A 20,569-nucleotide genomic window follows, 5' to 3' on the forward strand; every position below is an offset into this window, starting at 1 on the left:
AATGAAACAAATTTCCACCCCAATACAGCTTGGAAGGTTGACAAGAAAGGTCAGTTGTGTCATTTTGAGAGAGGAGCACAGTCAAACGCAGACCATGCCAGCACAGAAGGGACCCTAGCAAACCAGGAGCAGGCCTTGGGAGTAATTGAAGCAGTACTGACAGTGGCTGCTTCATGAGCTCTCAGCCCACAGATGGTAAGGGCGTTGAACAACTGGTCAGAAGGAGATTACAGGGGTCTTTTGTTAACACTGAGGCAGAACTCTGTTGCTTTGCCCATGCTTAGGTCCGGGTCCTGGGTGGCAGTAGCAGAGCTTGCAGCCAGAGTGGAGGGGGGACCCCCTCTTACATTTCTGAGGCAGATAAGAGTGCTTGTGGTTTCTCACAGACCAGAGCACAGGCCAGAAGAATAGTGAACACCTCTCCCTAGATCATACCACCTTGGAAGAACTGAAAATTTACAGGTCCCTAGAAGTATCTCTGAAAACAACTGTACAAAAACACTTGGAAATTTAGGACAGTGCACCCTCTACCCTGGAAGCAAAGCCCTACTTTAACAAAGAATTAAAAGTCAACTAATAAGCTGGGAAAATGACCAAACAACAGAAAAAAAAACCTCTGACTATTGAAAGTTCCTGTGGTGACAAAGGAGATCAAAACACCACACTCAGAAGACAATAAAGTCAAAATTCCTACATCCAAAGCCTCCAAGAAAAATATGAATTGATCTCAGGCCATGGAAGAGCTCAAAAGGGATTTTGAAAATCAAGTAAGAGAGTTAGAGGAAAAATTGGAAAGGGAAATGAGAGTGATACAAGAAAATAATGAAAAATGAGTCAACTGCTTGGTAAAGGGGACACAAAAAAATACTGAAGAAAATAATACCTTAAAAAGCAGACTTGGCCAAATGGTAAAAGAGGCCCAAAAAGCCAATGAGGAGAAGAATGCCTTAAAAAGCAGAATTGATCAAATGGAAAAGGGAGTTCAAAAACTCAATGAAGAAAATAATTTCTTGAGAATTAGAATGGAGCAAGTGGAAGCTAATGACTTTATGAGAAATCAAGAAATGATAAAACAGAGCCAAAAGAATGAAAAAAAGGAAGACAACATGAAATATCTCATTGGAAAAACAACTGACCTGGAAATAGATCCAGGAGAGATAATTTAAAAATTATTGGGCCACCTAAAAGTCATGCTTAATAAAAAAAAAGAGCCTAGACATTATCTTTCAAGAAATTATCAAAGAAAACTGCCCTGATATTCTAGAACCTGAAGGTAAAATAGAAATTGAAAGAATCCAGCAATCATTCCCTAAAGGAGATTCCAAAATAAAAACTCCCAGGAATATTATAGCCAAATTCCAGAGTTCCTAGGTCAAGGAAAAAATATTGCAAGCAACCAGAAAGAATTCAAATATCCTGGAGCCACAATCAGGATAACATAAGATTTATGGGCTTCTACATTAATGGATCAGAGGGCCTAGAATATGATATTCTAGAGGGCAAAAGAGCTAGGATTACAACCAAAAATTACCTACCCAGCAAAACTGAGTATAATTCTTCAGGGGAAAAAATTGACATTCAATGAGAGAGAGGACTTTTCAAGTATTCTCGATGAAAAGACCAAAGCTGAAGAGAAAATTTGACCTTCAAATACAAGACTGAAGAAAAGCATAAAAAGGTAAACAGAAAAGGGAAATCATAAGAGATTTAATAAGGTTAAACTGTGTACATTCCTACATAATGATATTTGTAACTCATCAGACTTCAATTATTATTAGGGTAGTTAGAAAGAGTATATATAGACAGAGGGCACAGGTGTAAGTTGAATATGAAGGGATGATATCTGAAAAATAAAATTTAGAGGTGAGAGAGGAATGTACTGGGAGAAAGAGAAAAGGAGAGGTAGAATGGGGTAAATTATCTCACAAAAAAGGACTTATGATGAAAAATGTTATCATCCCCAGAGAAAGAACCATTGGTGTCTGAATACATATTGAAGTGTACCTTTTAAAAATTTCTTTATTTCTTTTGAGTTTTTTTTCTTGTCTATGTTTTCTTTGACTACACATATATAACCTATATAAAATTGCTTGGCTTCTCAATGTGGGGAGGTGGGGAGGGAGGAAGGAAGAGAATTTGGAGCTCAAAGTTTTAACAACAAATGTTAAAAATTGTTTTTACATGTAATTGGGCAAAAATAAAATGCTAAATAGAAGCTAAAAAAAAAGAACCCATGGTCACCATCACACCATGATAATGCGTCAGAGGAAGACTTTAATGAAAGACAGCTCTGCCCAAAATATGGAGCTTAATAAATAAATTGAATTTGTTGTTGCTATTATCATTATTATCTGACATTTGTACAGTATTTTACCTTCATATCTCATTTGGTCCTAACAATCCTGTGAGTTAGACACTAAGATTTTACTAATGAGGAAATTAAGACTCAGAAAAAGGACTAAGTGACATGCCCATTGTCACATATCTAGCAGGTGCTGGAGGAAGGATTTAAACACAAGTCTCTCCTGACTCTAAGTCTAGAACCTTTTCTACTGTGAGGTTTGTTTTCACAAGGAGGCTCATCATTGAATGAGGATCTGGATTATAGAAAGATGGGTTTTTGTCCTTCTTTCTAGATCAGGTAAAAATCCTGCTGAGATGGAGCCTCTCATGGCCTTTTAGAGAACATTACTGACAGCTTGACTGTTGCCTTCCAACTCAACTTATGTTTAGAACCAAGGGTAGCAATTCATAGTATTTGTGATGGAAGAGGTTTTTGTTTGCTTGCCTGCTTATTTATTTGTTTGTTTGTTTGTGTTTAATGTTAGAGAGCATAGTGGCCAGGAAAGAATGGGGAGATATCTAGAGATTGGGAGAAATGTGAAACAAGGTTAGGGAGATCTAAAGAGAAAATTGGATTGCAGATTATTCTTGTCTGTGTCAGAGAATTGCAAGAACGTGCAAACTGCCAATGAAAGGCAGATTGTTTTGTCCTATCTCCAGAAAAGGCAAGGAGTCCACTCTAGGTAAATTAAGCTTTGCTCTAGAACCCCTACTACCTGAAGACCCAGCCCAATTGACAGGCATGAAAATAGATACCCTAACAATTAGTCACAAAAGTTAGTCAGGAGAGCTAACGAAATGAAGTGATGGAATTGGATTTTGCTTTGAGCAAATTCAGAGGGAATCTGGTACCTAAGGAGTATATGGCATGTTTGTGCTGTTACCCAGCCAACACTATGTATAAACATTATGCAGATTGGGAGAAAGTGACAGGCTCAAAGGAATAAATCTCAGCTCTCTAGGTCATCAGGGACAATGAGTAGAAAAATTGCTTCCATGAGGAAATTAAATAATAGGGAATAAAGAACAGGGGAAAATTCTACCATGTATCGGAAAGCTGAAGGGTAGAAGAATGTACTGCAGAGAAGGAAGGAAAGAAGAAAGACCCTTGAATAATTGGAGCTAAGTAATAGTTATGACCCTCTTCCTATGGAGAGAGAACTATACTCTCTTAGGAGGAAGCAATCTCTTGTGCTCCAAGAAATATGATTTGCATGTACCAGGTAAAAGGTCCTCTGGAAATTGATTACAGGAAGTAGAAGTAATTAGAAGTGGTTAGTGACACCTTGATGAGGACTCCGGGCGGCAGCTACTCTCAGCACAACAGACAACAAGGAATTTTGTTGTCATCTCCGGGTAAGTGAGAAAAGCTTCCCCAGACTTGTTAATGCTGGTGACTGCTACCCATTTCTGGTGGCATACATTGGGAAAAATTATATCACCAAAAGGAACCTGTAAAGCTTTGTTAAGAACTATGTAGTCATGGACAAAAAACCCCGAAGAATTTAGGGGCACAGGTAATGTTTTTACCACTACTTTTTTTTGAGGGGGGAAGGCAGGGCAGTTGGGGTTAAGTGACTTGCCTAAGGTCACACAGCTAGCAAGTGTATCAAGTGTCTGAGGCCGAATTTGAACTCAGGTCCTCCTTACTCCAGGTCTGGTGCTCTACTCACTGCGCCACCTAGCTGCCCCCTTTACCACTACTTTTAATAGAAGGATGAGAATGGAGAAGGGAAAGGCAAATACGGGAAATTAAAAACTGTCTAAGATTATGGTATCTGAGAAGATTTTTGGTGAATGCAATAAAATATGGGAGTGATGACTCCTTATCCAAAAAAAAGTATACCTAAGGGTGAGCAAAAACATATTTACATGTATTCTTGGTATTCTGATCAAGAAACTTCTAAACTTAAAAAAGGATAAGGAAAGGAATGCCAACAAAGGTATTATCTTCCTGTTTCTATAGGCACTGCAATAAGTTTGATTTTAATTCTTAGGAAAATCCTAAAATGGCTCATTGAAAAAAGGCGTAATGAGTAAACATTTAGAAAAGGATGTGATGATTACACAGAACCAGCAATAGCTCCATTCCATTTAATGGAAAGCTGTAGTTTAACTATATTTTTAAAAAGCATGTTACAAATTCTCATATTATTCTTGTGAAAAAGATGGAGAAAGGACAGAAAATAAATGCTTGCAAATTGCAAAAAAAAAATTAATTTTAATTAATGTAATTATTCAATTCAATTAATTTTTTTAAAGAAAAATATGGAGAGAAGTTGACTAAACAATGTACTAATTATAAAAATTTGAATGGTATGAGTAGTTCTGGTCAGGGAATACTCATTAAGGTTCAGTGTTAACTTGGCAGGTTTTCCACTGGAATGCCCCTGACTTCTTTGCTTGGCCTTGTGCTGTTAATAATTTGGTCAGTAATTTTAATAAAGGCATAAATCATATGCCCATCAAATTAGCAGATGACACAAAACTGGGGAGGAAAACTAACACACTGGATTAGAGAGTCAGAATCCAAAAGGACATAGACAAGGCTATACTGTTGGGCTGAATCTAGTAAGATGATATTTAATAGGGATGAAAAAGTCAGCTTCCTAACTACAGGATAGATAACATTTTGTTTGAAAAGAATCTGAAGATTTTTAGTGAGATGAAGATATGTCATGTGTCGGCCCCTAAAGCTAGTACAATCTTAAGCATTAAGATTCCTGGAACAAGGAGCCTCGCTGTAGTGTGCTTTCATCAGACCAAATATGAAATACTTTGTTCGGTTCTAGACACTACAACCTAAGGGGGCTATTGATAAACTGGAACAAATCCAAAGGAAGGCAACTGGGATAGTGAAGGATCTGGAGTTCTTGTCTTACAAGGCTGGGTTGAATGAACTAAGGAAGTTTCATATGCTAGCTATCTTCAAACATTTGAAAGGTTGCCATATGCAAAAGGTATTAGACCTTTTCTGTTTGGCACCAGGTGGCAAAACCAGGAGCAATTAGTGAAAGTTGTAAAAGGGCAAATTTAGGCTTGAGGAGAAAGGAAAGACTTCCTTCCAATTAGAGCAATTCATAAATGCAACAGGCTGCCTTGGGAAATGATGACTTCCCCTTCACTGGGGATCTTTGAAGCAGAGACTGGGTCACCACTTGTCAGGGATGTCATAGTACTAAAATCCCCTCCAACTCAAAATGTTTGACTTTTTTTCTTTTATGCCAATAGAGAGCAGCAGGTATAACATTCAATGAATAGCAGAAGAGGGTACCAAGAGTCAATATCAGAGAAGAGAATGAGCAATAAAGCCCCTGGCATCAGGTTTCTACATACAAGGTCTGGGGCAAGTCAAATCAGCAAGCATTTATTAAGTACCTACTACATGCCAGGCACTGTGCTAGGTGCTGGGGACATAAAGAAAGGCAAAAACAATCCCTGCCTTCAAGGAGCTCACAATCAAACAAGGAGGAAATGGGCGATAAATAGAGAAAATTAGATTTTCTAATTTAAGGAGGCAATTTGTACTCATGGCTTGAAATATACCTCCAGAAAGAGAAACCTTATTCAAAAGGAACAGACTAGATAAAGAAGGAGTAGAACTCAAGGCATAGGTTCCCAAAATGGGTGATACAAGCCCTGGGGGGTGCTGGAATGATCCAGGGGGGTGATAGTAGCCTTGGGTGCAATTGGGGGTCATTAAATTAAAATAAGGGGGCCATGGACACATAAGAAAAGAAGAGAATTTAGAAAACCATTCGAACGTCTTTCATCTGCTATGTAAAAGAGTTAAAGTTGTAGTGATTTCATTATTTTCCAAATAAACACAGAAAATATAAGTTATAACTGATCAATGGTAAAGTTTGTTGATAGGTCTTGACAAGCAAGTATTGGCTGGCGAGCATGTCAAGCATTGTTGGGAAGTCCAGCATGCATTGGCCGGAATATATGTGTGTAATCACTTGTTTACAATATGATACTATACTCAATGTTTTGTGTAGTGATAATGTGAGTGAAGATCCTTCCCACCCATTCAAGAGGCCTCAGGTAGGGCCAGTTAAGAGAGGCAGGCCCATACCTTTGTGATGCCAATCAGTGATTAAAGATCTTTCCCACACTCTTTTGCCTATTGGGCATGAAGCCCTCGGTCCCTAGAAAGAACATATACACCCAGAAGGTAGCTATTGAGAACGGAGAATTCAGAAGTCAGAAGAGAAACTAGACTTCAGAATTCAGCCCAACAAGAACTCCAAGTCCACAGAGCTGCAGAAGAGAGTGCTGAGGGGAGAGTGGAGACCACAGAGCTGCAGACCAGAGGACTGAGGGGGGAGAGGACACAGGCAAGCAAACAGCTAGGATTCGTGAGTGATTGTTTATGGGAAGGCCCTAGCAGGGGGGAAGGTTACAGGATGACTTGGCTCTTTGCTGTAATACTGTGTTTTAATCTCCTTGTTGCTACACTGACATGGGCTTACTAGTTTTGCAATACAATTACTGCTATATCAAATTGGAATTACTGGTTCTGGGATCTGATTGTTCGGTGCCTAAATAAATGTTATATTTCCTCTGCCTTCTACCTAGGGAGTTTTTCATATTTTGCAATTCTGAAACATATAGGCCTGTTCATGGTCATCCTCCAGGTCATGAATCTTGCCTTACTGATATATTGTGCTATCAAAATTTTGATGCAGGAAAAAACCCACAAATTTAACATTGTGTGGAATGAATGAAGACGTCTCATAAAAGGGGACAAATTAAATAAATAGAAATAAGTAGGATAGTGAGTGCCATTTCTCTACTTAGATATTTTTCTTTCTGTAAAGCCATTTCTCTGCTTAGATGTTTTCCCCTCCATAAGCCAAGCTAGTGACCGAAAGGCTCCCGAGGATGAGAATAGGACACAGGATGCTCACATCCTGTGTATTTACCTAAGAGCGAGAGGCCTGAAAGAAAGAAGGGTTGAGGTGAATAAGTCAGTAACCATAAAATCCTCTGAGAGTAAGGACAGGACACAGGATGCTCACCCCTGTGCACTGACCCCAGGATAAGGGACCCTCAGCTCAGCAGAAGAATGGATGAAAAGCCGAAAAGCCAGGTGCAATGTAGACGTGCAAGACCAGTTAGATGTAAGAATGAAGGGAGACAAGGTGTAAGGGTTCTGGGGATATCTGTCACAGATGTAAGGGTGATGGGAGGCATCCGTTGTAGAAGCCAGGGTGGTGGTGGGAAAGGCTAGTTTGCCACAGATGTGAAGATGAGGTAACCAACAACTGGCTTCTGCCTATCACAGATAACCAAAACATTTGTTCATTGTCATTGTCATTTAGATAGATTTATCACTTCAGATTGATTGGAGAATGGGATAAGAATGGTGGAAAGGTTATGTCCATCACCTGCTTGTCAAAAATAACCATACTATTTGTTCTTTGCCATTGTCACCGGGTAGATTTATCACGTCCAGATTGTACCCTCAAAGCTTAGGTCTGCAAGCTGAGAGGAAGGAGGTTGGGAGGGGGAATTGCGGTTAGGGACCTATATAAACACCCCAATTCTCTGTGTCCAGCGTGCTCTGACACTGAGAGGTGCCTGGAGTTGCCCTTTCCCGCAGGATCGTAATAAATTTTTCTTTCTACCTTCACCTTGAGATGCCTCTGTTTTTAATTCTTGGATTCGTAAATCCATGCCACACAATGTTAAACTTAAGATGTGTCATTTTTTTCAAAAAAAAATTATATTTTTTGGAATGATGCAAATTTTTTCAAAAGTTAAAGAAAGTAGATTTCTGGGGGTGGGGCACTCTGACTATTTTTTTTTGAAAAGGGGGTGGTAGGCCAAATAAGTTTGAGAACCTCTGACTCAAGGGAAGAAACACAGTAAATAGTATTTCAGAAAGAGAAGAGGGAGAAAGAAGTTGTATTATCCAGACTGCTTGAACAGAAGGATGAATCAGATGAGTAGTTCAGAAAATGCCCTATAAAGAAGAATATGACAGTGATAGGAGATTTCAATTAACTGGACATACATCTCACTACCAAAAGTTAAACCACCAATATAATTGTTCTTTTTTAGGTTTTAGTTTTGGTTTTGTTTTTTTGTTTGTTTGTTTGTTTGTTTGTTTTTTAAAGACCAAGGTCTCCCTATCTCTTCCAGGGTAGAGGTGTAGGTGCTCCTCAAGGGCTGATCTCACTACTGATCTGCCTTCTGGAGGCTCACCACAGTAATGCCAAGCTTATGTACAAACACACGATTGGTTTAACCCACTCGTGCTCAGAACTCCAGAGCTCAAGAAACCCACCAGCCTCATCCCCCTCAGTAACTGGGATTACAAAAGCCCATCACCATTCCCAGCTACCAGTATATTTGTAACTTAAATTTGTTAATTTTATCCTTCAAAACGTAGAGGCTGCCATGAGGGGAGCTGTTATTCTAGACCTGATTCTAACCAATAAGTAGAACTACTTCCTTTAGAAGAAATGAAGTGAAACTAAAGGGCATGTGACCCTCTATCACAGAGTTTGGGCTGGAGAGGAGAGGAAATCTGGATGCAGTCTGACATGCACCCTAGATTTGGTGAGAACAGTGTCAAAAAGAAAGAATGGGTAGGATGTAATGTCCTAATAGTCTATTAGGGACGTTGACACAGGAGGGATGGAAAGCTCTTACGGCTGACATTGTGAAGACAAAGAGAAATGGGAGCTAACTAAAGAAATTGAGGCGGCTCTAGAGGGAATGTGTTGACCCCCTCATTTTCAAACATGCTGCAACTAAAGCAGTGCTCAGAGGAAAAATCATATCCCTACAAATATACACTAACAAAACAGAAAAAAGAGAGGACTAGTGAACTGAATATGCATTTTAAAAAATAAAAAGCCAAAAAAAAGCCTAAAATAAATGCAAAATAGAAGATATTAAAAATTAGTGGAGAAATAGATAAATTAGAAACCAAAAAACCATAGAAATAATAAATGCAACTAAAAATTAGAACTTCGAAAAAACTAATAAAATTAATAAATCTTTAGCTGATTTGATTGAAAAATAAGAGGGAGGGGCAGCTAGGTGGCACAATAAGTAGAGCATCAGCCCTGGAGTCAGGAGGACCTGAGTTCAAATCTGGCCTCAGACACTTGACACATGTACTAGCAGTGTGATCTTGGGCAAGTCACTTAACCCCAATTGCCCTGCCTTCCCCCCTCCAAAAAAAACCCAGCAAGAAAAACAAGAGGGAGAAATAAAATAGCCAATGAGTAAGGTAAAATCATAACAAGAAGAAACTTTAAAAATTAGAACCTATTTTGCACAATTACATGCTAACAAAACTGAGAGTACAAAAGCAATAGAGTGCCTTAAATATTCAAAATGTCAAAAGACTAGTTAAAGATCTTAAATAGCCCAATCTCAGAAAAGAAAATAGAAATAGCTGTAAAGGAACTATTGAAGGAAAAAAAACTCCTGGTACTTATGGAATCATAGGAGAATTCTATTATACTTTTAATTATTACCCATACTATATAAATTATTCTCAAAAATGTGGAAATAAAGCACCTACCAGAATCCTTCTTTGAGACAAATGTAATCCTAATATTGAAACCAGGGAAGGATAAAACATGGAAGGAAAGCTATAGACCAGTATCATTAATGAATGTCAATTTAGAAAATTTAAACCAAACCCCGTTAAATAGGTTAGAGCAATTTATCCAAGAATTGCTCATTCTGACTGTTAGATTATATAGGCATGCAAGGATGGTTCAATGTTAGGAAAATAACACAATCACATTAAAAACTAAGACATCCCAAGCCATATGATTATTTCAATGGATGCAGAAAAATCCTTTGACAAAGTACAGCACTCATTTATGTTTTCTTTTAAAAAAAACCAACAAATTATAGGCATAGAGAAATATTTTTATTAATATAAAAAATTGATCTAATTGAAGCATATGATTTGCTCTCTCTTTTTTTTGTTTCTTCTTTCTCATGGTTCCTCCCATTGGTTCTGATTCTTCTTTACAATATGACTAATCTAAAAATATGTTTGATATGAATGTATATGTAGAGCCTGTATAGAACTGCATATCATCTTGGAGTGATGGGAGGGGAGGGATGGGAAGAAAATTTGGAACTCAAAATCTTGTGGAAGTGAATGGTGAAAACTAAAAATAAATAAATGAATGAATAAAAATTGATCTAAAACCCAAAGCAAGTATCATATGCGGTGGTAATACACTAGAACCTTTCCCAACAAATATGAGAGTAAAACAATGATGCGCACTCTCCCCATTGTTATTTCATATAGTTCTGGAAATACTATCAGCAGTAATGAGACAAGAGAAAACAATTAAAGGCATAAAGATAGGTATAGAAGAGAAAAAGCTGTCTCTATTTGCTAATGATATGATGGCATACTTGGAAAATCCTAGGAAATCAGTCAGCAAAGATACTAATTAGATGATTAATAGCTTCAGTAAAGTTTCAAACCACAAAATAAACCCTCAAAAGTCAACTGCATTTTTATAATAATAGCAAAATCCAAGAAGCAATAATAGAAAGGAAAATTCCATTCTAAATAACTACAAAATGCATAAAGTATCTAGAGAACAATCTACCAAAGCATACAAAAGACTTGCATAAATTCATGTGCAAAGTACTTCTTAATGATAAAAAGAACAATTTAAATATCTGAAAGAACATTTAGTGCTCATGGCTGGGCCATGCTAATATACCAAAGATGAAAATATTTATATTTTTAAGGCTGTCTAATCAAATCACCAAACGGATACTTCATGGAATTTGATAAAATAATAGGAAAACCCATTTGGTAAAAAGATATGCTTAAAAATGGAAGCAAAGTAAGGAAACTGAGGGTGAACATGAAAGAATAGTATACTGTACTTCCCTTAAGAATAGTTACCAGGAACTCAAAATCCCAAGATGAACTGAGGCTGGAAATGAATGCTAAAGACAACAAAATATGATTTGGGCTTGGTTTTTTATGGTTTGCTTGTTTTGTATTGTTTTGGTTTTTACTTGCTTGTTTTGTTGGCTTTTGCTGTGTTGTGGGTAACAGAAGGATTAAAGAAAAAATAGGACCCCAACAAAAAGTAGATGAGATTATTGTAATGGATAACAGTGGCAGAACTGTTAACCACTGAACTCCCATTTTGCTTTTCTTTATTCTTCCAAGGAGAGTGATCTTTGGATTAGGAAAGATAGACCAAAAATGGTTATGGGTGATTGGGGTGGAACAGTAAGACAAGTTAGAAGATTACATGATAATAATTCATTGACATGACTGACAGATGTCATTGGTGAATGGCCATTTGAAGGAGAAAGCCATAGCAAGCTGGATTTGAAGCCAGAAGGCCAGGATTCAAATCTAAGCTCTGCCACTGACTATGCCACCTGTGTGACCTTGGGCAAATCACTTAACCTCCCTTAGCTTCAGTTCATTCATCTTCAAAATGAAGGGACTGGACTCAGTCTCTAAGGTCATTTCCAGCTCTAAATCTATGATCCTCACAGCCACAATTATATAGTACTTTACAGCTTGCAAAGGTATTTCACAGTAGCTTTTCAAGATGGGTTAGGTAAATATGATTAGCCCCATTTTACATATGGGGAGGCTGAGGCTCTGAAGGGATTTGTCCAAGGCAATTTGTAAGCATCTGAGCCAGGACTCAGAAACCAAATCTTCTAACTTTTAAAGTCCAAGGCTCTATTTACTACCCTCTGTAGCAATGATTCAAAGTACTTACAGTTTTGGATGCCATTTTCCAATATATGGAGACGGGGTTGTTGGCACATTCACGCCAGTGTGGGCAAGATTGATAGTTCGTTTCTGAAAAAGACATTTTGTGCAGAATAAGGTAGATGAAAGGAGAGGTTGTAAAACATGTTTCATGATACTGCCACAATGCAGTAATGACAGAGAAAACTTCAGACCACATTCCTGCTAAGTGGATGTGAAGGGAATATTGAAAATGGACAAATGGTGGCCCAATCTGGCTAAGTGCTTCCTGGAACCCTGGCCTAGCATTCAATTTATTACCCAAGATCTAGACAAGAACACAGTGATAATATTTGAGTCATCATTTGGGAAATACTTACATGAACATGCCCTTTCAGGAAGCTTGAAATGGAAGGACTAGCCACGGGGTATCACTCACCCACACCAGCCCCTAAGTGAATCAAAAGAACAAAGCCTGGCTGTCGTGACCTCCTGCCAGGGCTGTCCTGGGACATAATTCTGAAGTAGGTGAACATTGTCTCTGTCATTCACAGACTCTCCTTTCTGTACACTTTGTTCACCAGTCTATACCAATTCCCATTTTTAGGTTCCCAGTTGCCAGATGTTTTCTTTTTCCTCCTCATTCTACTAGATCATGTTCTCAGAAAAACTCTGGTATTAGTTGTCTATACCTCAGTTGGAACTGAATTCAGTTACTTCTCCTAGGGTTTTACATTTTAAGCCTAATCTTTGACTGTGGAATGAAATGCTGTGCTTCCTTGACCCTTTTAGAATTTCTTCAGGGCTACTCCAGCTAACTTAATGTTGACATTATCCAGCTGTTGTCATTAGTCATTGAACCTCTTTCCTAACATATATCAGCATGGGGTAATGGACAGATTGCTAGATTTGGCATCTGAAAATCTGTGCCAAGATCTGCATGCCAACACTCAGCCATGTAACTGGGTCCAAGTGGTTAACCATTTTGTGTCTCAGTTTCCTCCTCTTTAAAGTGAAGTTAATTAGGTAGCTAGGGGGCACAGCGGATAGAGTGCCCTTCCTAGAGTCAGGAAGACCTGAGTTCAGATTAGATCATAGACCCTTACTAACTGTGTGATCCTGGCTAAGTCGCTAAACCCTGTTTGCCTGTAAGATGAACTAGAGAAGGAAATGGCCAACTACTCTAGTATCTTAGACAAGAAAACCCCAAAAAGGTTCCCAAATAGTCAGATGTGATTGAAAAAAAACTAAACGGGGGCAGCTAGGTGATGGTGCAGTGAGTAGAGCACCGGCCTTGGAGTCAGGAGGACCTGAGTTCAAATCCGGCCTCAGACACTTGACTGTGTGACCTTGGGCAAGTCACTTAACCCCAGTTGCCCTGCCAAAAAAAACAAACAAAAAAAACTAAACAACAAAAATAACACATTACCTATTGAACAGGGTAATCATGAGAAATGTACTTTATAAACCTTGAAAGTCTATGGAACTGTGAATTACTGTTGTTCCTTTTTTTTAATCACATCTTCACATTAGGCAGAGACATTAAATGTGGAGGGGAAAGATATTTGGAGTCAGAATATCCCAGCTCTGCCTCTTGCTACCTGCGTGACCTAGGGCAGGTTATTCTTCCTCTTTGGTCCTCAGTTTCCTCCACTGTCAAATGAGGAGAAGGAACAAGATAATGTCTGATGTATTTGCTAGCTCTCGCTCCTAGGAGCCTATTCAAAAGAATACCTCAAAATCTTCTATGATAGAAGCTGGAGTAGAAACCTCAAGTGAAGAAATGTGGGGATGTGACCTGCCAACAGAGATAGAGTACTTTCTTCTTACAAATTCTAACAAATTTGTACTTAAGTGAGACAGGAAGATGGAAATACCTATCTTTGAAAAATAAAGTTAAATTATTTTAACATCAATTGACAAATGGTAATTGATGATCATATCCTTTAAAATAAAAGCAATCATTTCTCAAGTAGTGAAATAAATAACTTTACCATTCAATCAAAATATTTCGTTTTTATTTCCCTAACACCAGAAAAAAAAACTGAAAGTGTTACCAGATAATTGCAATTCAATGAACTTTTAATCAACCATGAAATATTTATCATTAAAATGTTTAGAAATGTTTTCCAATCCCCAATTTTGTTAGCTGGACTTACTGTTGCTGTAAATTGTCTTCGCCAACTTTAGGGATTTTCTAATTTGTAAGGTTTTATTAAGAATGGCGCTAGCTGTGACACCCGGCAAAATGAAGGAGGCATCAGGATAATTAAAATGCAGAAATAAATGGGAAAATCTCAGATTAGCTGTATACGGGGTCATGATGTCAGCCTTAAACTATGAAAAAGGAAAAAATCACCTGAAACTTCTCCTTTAACAGAAAATCTCACCTTTTTGACTGCTGCATTTTCCCTTCCATGTATAATGAATGTCCTCCTCCTCACTTCCCACCCTTTGCTGGGTGAGGAGGCTCCAGTTCCAAATCTCCAGCATTAGGGACTGGTTTTTTAAAAAACCTTTCGTTTAACAAACTAAAAGCTGAAGTTCCAGCACAAAAACACATCAAAGCTCAATATTTGATTTTATATAAAAGGGGTAAAAATCATTACAGCTAGAAAGGATCTTGGGGCCTGTCAAGGACAACCCTCTCATTTTATAGATGAGAAAGCTAAGTCACAGGGAGGTTAAATAAATTGCCCAGAGTCACACAGCTAATAAGTGTCCCAGGTGGGATTTGAACCCAGGTATTCCTGACTCCAAGTCCAAGACTCTATCGACAATATCATGTTGCTTAGCCAGTCTCCATCATTTCTCCCATTAACCTGCTCAAAAATAAAATCATGGGAAAAAAATATAAAAGATAAGACAGGCAGCACGAAAATCCAAGAGACCTGGATGCTAATTCTACTTCTGTAACTACCTAGCTACCTTCTGGGAATGATTAAAACTTGGAATTTTTTTTTTTTGCAAGAGCACAGGTAGCTGAGCATATGCAACAGATGTCACTTAAAGACCTAAGATCAACTACTCTGTTACAGTGGATAGAACCCTGGATTCAGTACCATTCAGCCCCAACATTGAGTGCGTCATTGAGAGAAAGTTGTTTTACTTCTCTGAATCTTGTTTCCTTATTTGCAAATTGGGGTTAATACCATATTTCACCACATAATTATTACACTGGCTTTTTTCCCAGTCCAAAAATTGGTTTATAACCTTTCTTCGCATAATCGTTGCATGTTATGATTCTGTTCATCACGCCACTGGAAAGGTAAACAGAGCAGCAATGTATTCACCAGTGGCATATGGATATTCATTTACCTCTTGCACATTGGGAGCCTAGAATTCTCAGCACACATACATTGTTAGTGTATTTCTGAAAGTGGACTTGCATGGTTTGTTTAGAGTGCGGCAGTACTAACAGTATTGTCACTCAACCCAATGAAAAATGGTAGGCACAAGGGGAGCAGATCTGCAGGTGAAACTTCCATGAATAAGTCACATGATAGGGTAAGACCTGCATCATCCCCCCTAAACTGTACAGTTCATCTGCCACAACGGCTGAGACTTAAAACCAAAGATTACTATCCTTAAAGGAGATGATAACAGGGTACCTAGCTAGGTTCAGTGAATTCAAGTCACCTGATAAATTATAGCCCTAGGTCCTGAAGGAAATGGCAAACATGACTGCTAAATCATTATTTAGTATCCTTGTGGCACATATTACTAAAGGGATTATTAAAAGGAACATCTAGGAAAGGAAGTGGAATAAAGAAGAGTAATGAACTGCATCAAAAACAGGTCTTACATTAAGACCATTTCTATTATCTCTGTAGTCAGCCCTTCTTAGTAACCTTTACTGGGTCATCATCCTCATTTGTAAGCATAGCCCAAGACTTTATCCTAAATCTCTCCTCTCATGCGTTGATTTGGACTATTCAATTTTAACATATATTCACGAGTATTCCATGCATCCCAGTCTTGCACCAAAGACAATTATTTAGAAAGAAATGGTTTTAAAATAACACTGGCAAAATTTTTAAAAAGTAAGCTTCACATAATGGTTGCACCCCACTTTTTTGCAAGAAATTTTGGCATAAAATCTGCAATGATTATGCAGTGAAATACAGTAATACTTATACTACTTACCTACAGGGTTGTTTTGAAGAAAGTGCCTTGTTAACCTTAAAGAGGCACAGAAAGTATTAAAACTGCTAGAGATGGGCCCATAACATCAGTTTTCACAAACTGATCTCATACAAAATCAGAGCCTGGATCTCATTCCCTCTGAATATTCCTAAATTAATTAAAATATTAAAACACTCACCTGAACTCGAAGGGCTTCCACACCATGTGAGTCCATCAGCCATGTAGCCCAGCAGCGTGTCCTCCAGGGTAAGTAAATTGCCTTGGACTTTGGTGTACTTATGAGCCAGCTCATTGGTTTTGCTCCAAAGGAGAGTCTGAGAAAGAAGAGGCATTTGGTCTATCCCTATCTATCTTGTCCTCCCCACCAACCAATCCCGTGTAAATTACTGGGTTCAGGCCAGATCCCATCTAGATTATTAGGTTCATTAGGTCTGGATCTCTTAGGAAAGATATTGACAAACTATAGTGTGTCCAGGGAAGAGTGACTAGGACAGTGAAGGGACCAGATCACCTACATCCTAAGAGGAAACATATGAACAGTTGGAAATACTGAACTCAGAGATAACTTAAGGGTATGTTATTTGGGTCTTGAAATATATAAAGGGTTGCTTTGTGAAAGACTTGTTTCTCTAGAAGGCAGAAACATAACCAATGAGTAGAAGTTATAGAGAAGCAGATTTGGATTCAATTTAAGGAAAAATTTTCTTAGTACCTTTAATATCAATTAAGTTGCAACTTTTTTACTGTTTTAGAATGATAAAGTTATTGTGTCTTTGAGCCTTACTAGGTGCAAAGTCTCAGGCACAAACCCTTAGCACTACAAGGTGCTAAGCTTATGTGGGCATTAAGCCCTCAGGGTCCTAAGGGGAGCTGCCAAGACCAGAGTCAATAGTAGGAGACTAAGTTCTGGTTGCTCGGATGGCATTTGATGATGGCTAAAGAGTGTATAAAAAGAGAGAACAGAACTATTTGCTTGGAGCTCTGAGCCACAGGAGGAGTGGCATGTGACTCTGGACCAGCCGGTGTTGTGAGCTCCCCGGTTCCTGAACTCAGATATTGGTTTCTTGGTAGCTATGAATTGTATTTGGCCTGTTTATAACGTATGTTTGTAATTTGTATTTGCTCTGAAGTTCAGGGTGCTGGCTTTTTCCCCTCAACTAAGTGAATGATATTTGTATGTTGGATTGAAATAAGATTGTTAACCCCTCTCTGTGCCTCAGTCTCCTCATTTATAAGAAGAACGATAGCACCTACCTTACAGGGTTGTCGTGAGGATCAAATAAGATAATATTTGTAAAGCACTTTACAAATCTTAAAGTATTGCATAAATGTTATTATTGTCATTGTTTGACAAAATTATTTGTAAAATTGGGCAACCGCTGCTCAGTGCCACCTCTACTGGTAATTGATTGTACTGTCCTGAGTGACTCAGTTTCCCCTCTGAGTCTGAGTTTTTTCACCTATAAAATGAGGAGTTGGACCAAATGAATTCTACTGTCCAATTGTCCTCTAAAATTCTGCGAGAATAGAGGTGATTAAATAACTTGCCCAAGATTACATGGGTAGTTAAGGGGTAGAGGGGGTGTTAGAACCCAGATCTCCTACCTCCTATTTAAGTTTTCTGCAACAGTAGTGAGGCTGTGGTTGGAGAAGAACTTTATGGATATCCTCCAAATTCCCCTTTATCACAAGAGAGAGTTAGGAAAGATTTACACAGTTTTAAGAGAGAGAATCATACCAAATGCACAGTTGTGGGCCCTAGGAGGGTATAATATACCAAAGATAATACATTTGGATCTCTCCTCTTGAGCTTAGAATGGAAGTGTGGCACAATGCATAGACCTGGCTTCAAAATTAATAGCTATGTGGCCTTGGACATATCATTTAACCTCATAATGATTTAGGCAACTCCCTAAGACTTGGCTTCTATGTCATAGATGGGTCATTGTATATTGGTCAGGGATGTTTCCATAGAAGGAATTCTCTAAACAAGAAAATCACAGATCCTTCACATATTAGATATTTTCCTAAACCTAATCCCAGAGTGAAGGAGTTTGGCCTGGAGAACTATCTATTATACTTCTCTTAGTCAGGAAAATAGGAATCCTAAATCCTTCCTGTGAGTTAACCTTGAAGACGAGGAGTATCCGTTTCTCCTTTTCAAACAATAATAAAAATAGCTCACATTTGAATGGTGCTTTTAAACTTTCCAGTGCACTTTTCTCACAACCATCCTGTCAGTGACATAGTGAATATACTGTTATGCCTGTTTTATAAATGAAGAAACTGAGGTTGAGACAGGCTAAGTCCCTTGTCTAAGGTCATACATTGGATAAATGACTAATCAAAAGGTTGATACAAGGACAGCCCTAGAAAAAAGCATGAAGTGGGTGGAATTTATCTTTCAGCTTTCTCTCCCATTTTAGTGACCCTCTTCCAGGTACTCAACAAGAGCTTTTCATCATTTGAAACTTGTCCTCCCTGACATTGTTCCCCAAACTGTCTTCAGCCCTCCATCATGAATTTATTTGCCTCTAATCTTGTCTCCACTGTGTTTTTGTGGCTTCCAAAACCTACCTGAGTGGAGGTGATAAAGTTTACGCTGATGGGAGAGGGCTAGATGACCCAACTGCTCTCCAAATAGTCCTCCTTCCTTTCCCGATGGACCTACATGCATCTGAATGCATTCTAGAGAAGGTCACCCTCTCCTCATGGTCTAATGCTAATGCTTGGAATTTTAGGCCAAGGAGCAGGATGAGCTCCTCCTAGGATGATTATGGGAATAAATCCTGGAAAATGGAGTCTTGTGCCAACCCTCAAATCACATGTAGTTATAACTGCTTTCTCTGATACTTAGTAGGAGCCCTGGTCACTATAAAATGACAAGTATACAAATATTGACGGAGCATTTCTTGTGTGGGAGGCACTGGTCTGGATGTTGAGGCTAGCCCTAGAAGTATAAAATGTGATTCCTCATGGAGCTTAAAATCTACCTGGAGGGAAAAAAAACAAAACAAATGCAAACAGGGAGGTAATTAACAATAAATCAAAAGAGAGATGTAGACACTAAATGCTAAGGGACTTCAGAGGAGGGAGAGATGGTGGTGGTCTAGGGCAGACAAGGGGAACATCACAGAGGAATAGAGAGCCTATAGCTAGGACCTGAAGCAGAGGAAAGATGGCTGTTAGAAATTTTAAAGAATCCTGTGGCCAGGAATTAGAGAGATAATTTAGAGAGGCTGCCCTCCTTCCAACATTAATTAAGCCCCTACTACATATAAGTATTAGGGAAGTCAAAAAGAAGCCACCCCAGGCCTAATTAATGCTTTGTCCTTCTCTGTGGGAGGCTGCATGGTCTAACAAAATCTCCTTGGACTCAGGAGATGGGTTCAAACCTTGAGACTAACACCAGCTAAAAGCAACCTTTAGCTCAGTTTCCTCATCTACAAAACAAAGGTTATTTCTCCTGCTTACCCCAGGGAAACTTTGAAAGCCTTAAGGCATTATACAAATGTGTGTTATTATTATTATTAGATAAGATATTATCTCTCCCCTGAAGATATTTAAGCTCTAGTGGGGAGATAAGTTCCATATAGATAAAGGTAATATCTAGACCAGATCATGAGATTATTTTTCTATTGCAATTCCTCACTGAAATGGTACTGAAATCAATGTGGTCTTCTCCATACTACAACTCAGATTTATTTCCCTGGTGGGAGAAAATGTCTCCCATAGATGGACATTATTACATGCCTTGTAAGATCATGTCATGGAAGTCCCTGTTGCTCTGGAGGCCCAGGGTATCCACCCCAGTCCTTGTTTGGCACAAAGTAGCCTGTCCCATGAAAGGTAAGCACGGTCTGTGGGATGTCTCCTACGCACATCAGCGACGTTGGCTTTTTTTAGTTGCTGAGTATTAAGATTTCTTTTTAAAAAATGGCCTCATTAATAGTGTGAGAAGTACAGGGCGTTCCTAAAGTCTGGACACATAGGCAAAAATGCATATTTTCAAGAAATGAAATGATTGAAACTTTCAACATTTTATTTAATTGGAATATTAACAAATAACTTCTTCAACTTCAAATAATATCTTATGATTTCATATTCATATTCCAAGAGTGAATGTGCTAAAATTGACGGCAATATGGAGTTATTGAATTATCGCATTGAGTTCACTTGAATCTTGCAAAGTGCATCAACCTTTGCATCACAAATGATGGAAATGTTATTTGTTAATATTCCAATTAAAATATTGTCGAAAATTTCATTCATTTCATTTCTTGAAAATATGCATTTTTGCCTATGTGTCCAGACTTTAGGAACACCCTGTAGATCTGACCAGAGTGATTCAGGATA

General features: G+C 38.4%; 1 protein-coding gene across 1 annotated transcript in view; it reads right to left on the reverse strand.

Moving 5' to 3' along the window:
* CD38 (CD38 molecule) overlaps positions 1 to 20,569 on the reverse strand; it is a 94,730-nt gene that overhangs the window by 16,862 nt on the left and 57,299 nt on the right. The window contains exons 3-4 of the mRNA XM_036763632.1: positions 16,392 to 16,527; positions 12,096 to 12,178 (exon numbers count right to left, since the gene is read on the reverse strand). Of these exons, the coding sequence (XP_036619527.1) occupies positions 12,096 to 12,178; positions 16,392 to 16,527 (219 nt within the window). The remainder of the gene's footprint in view (positions 1 to 12,095; positions 12,179 to 16,391; positions 16,528 to 20,569) is intronic.

Source organism: Trichosurus vulpecula, chromosome 6, assembly GCF_011100635.1.
Source record: "Trichosurus vulpecula isolate mTriVul1 chromosome 6, mTriVul1.pri, whole genome shotgun sequence".
In the NCBI taxonomy this organism is placed as follows: domain Eukaryota; kingdom Metazoa; phylum Chordata; class Mammalia; order Diprotodontia; family Phalangeridae; genus Trichosurus; species Trichosurus vulpecula.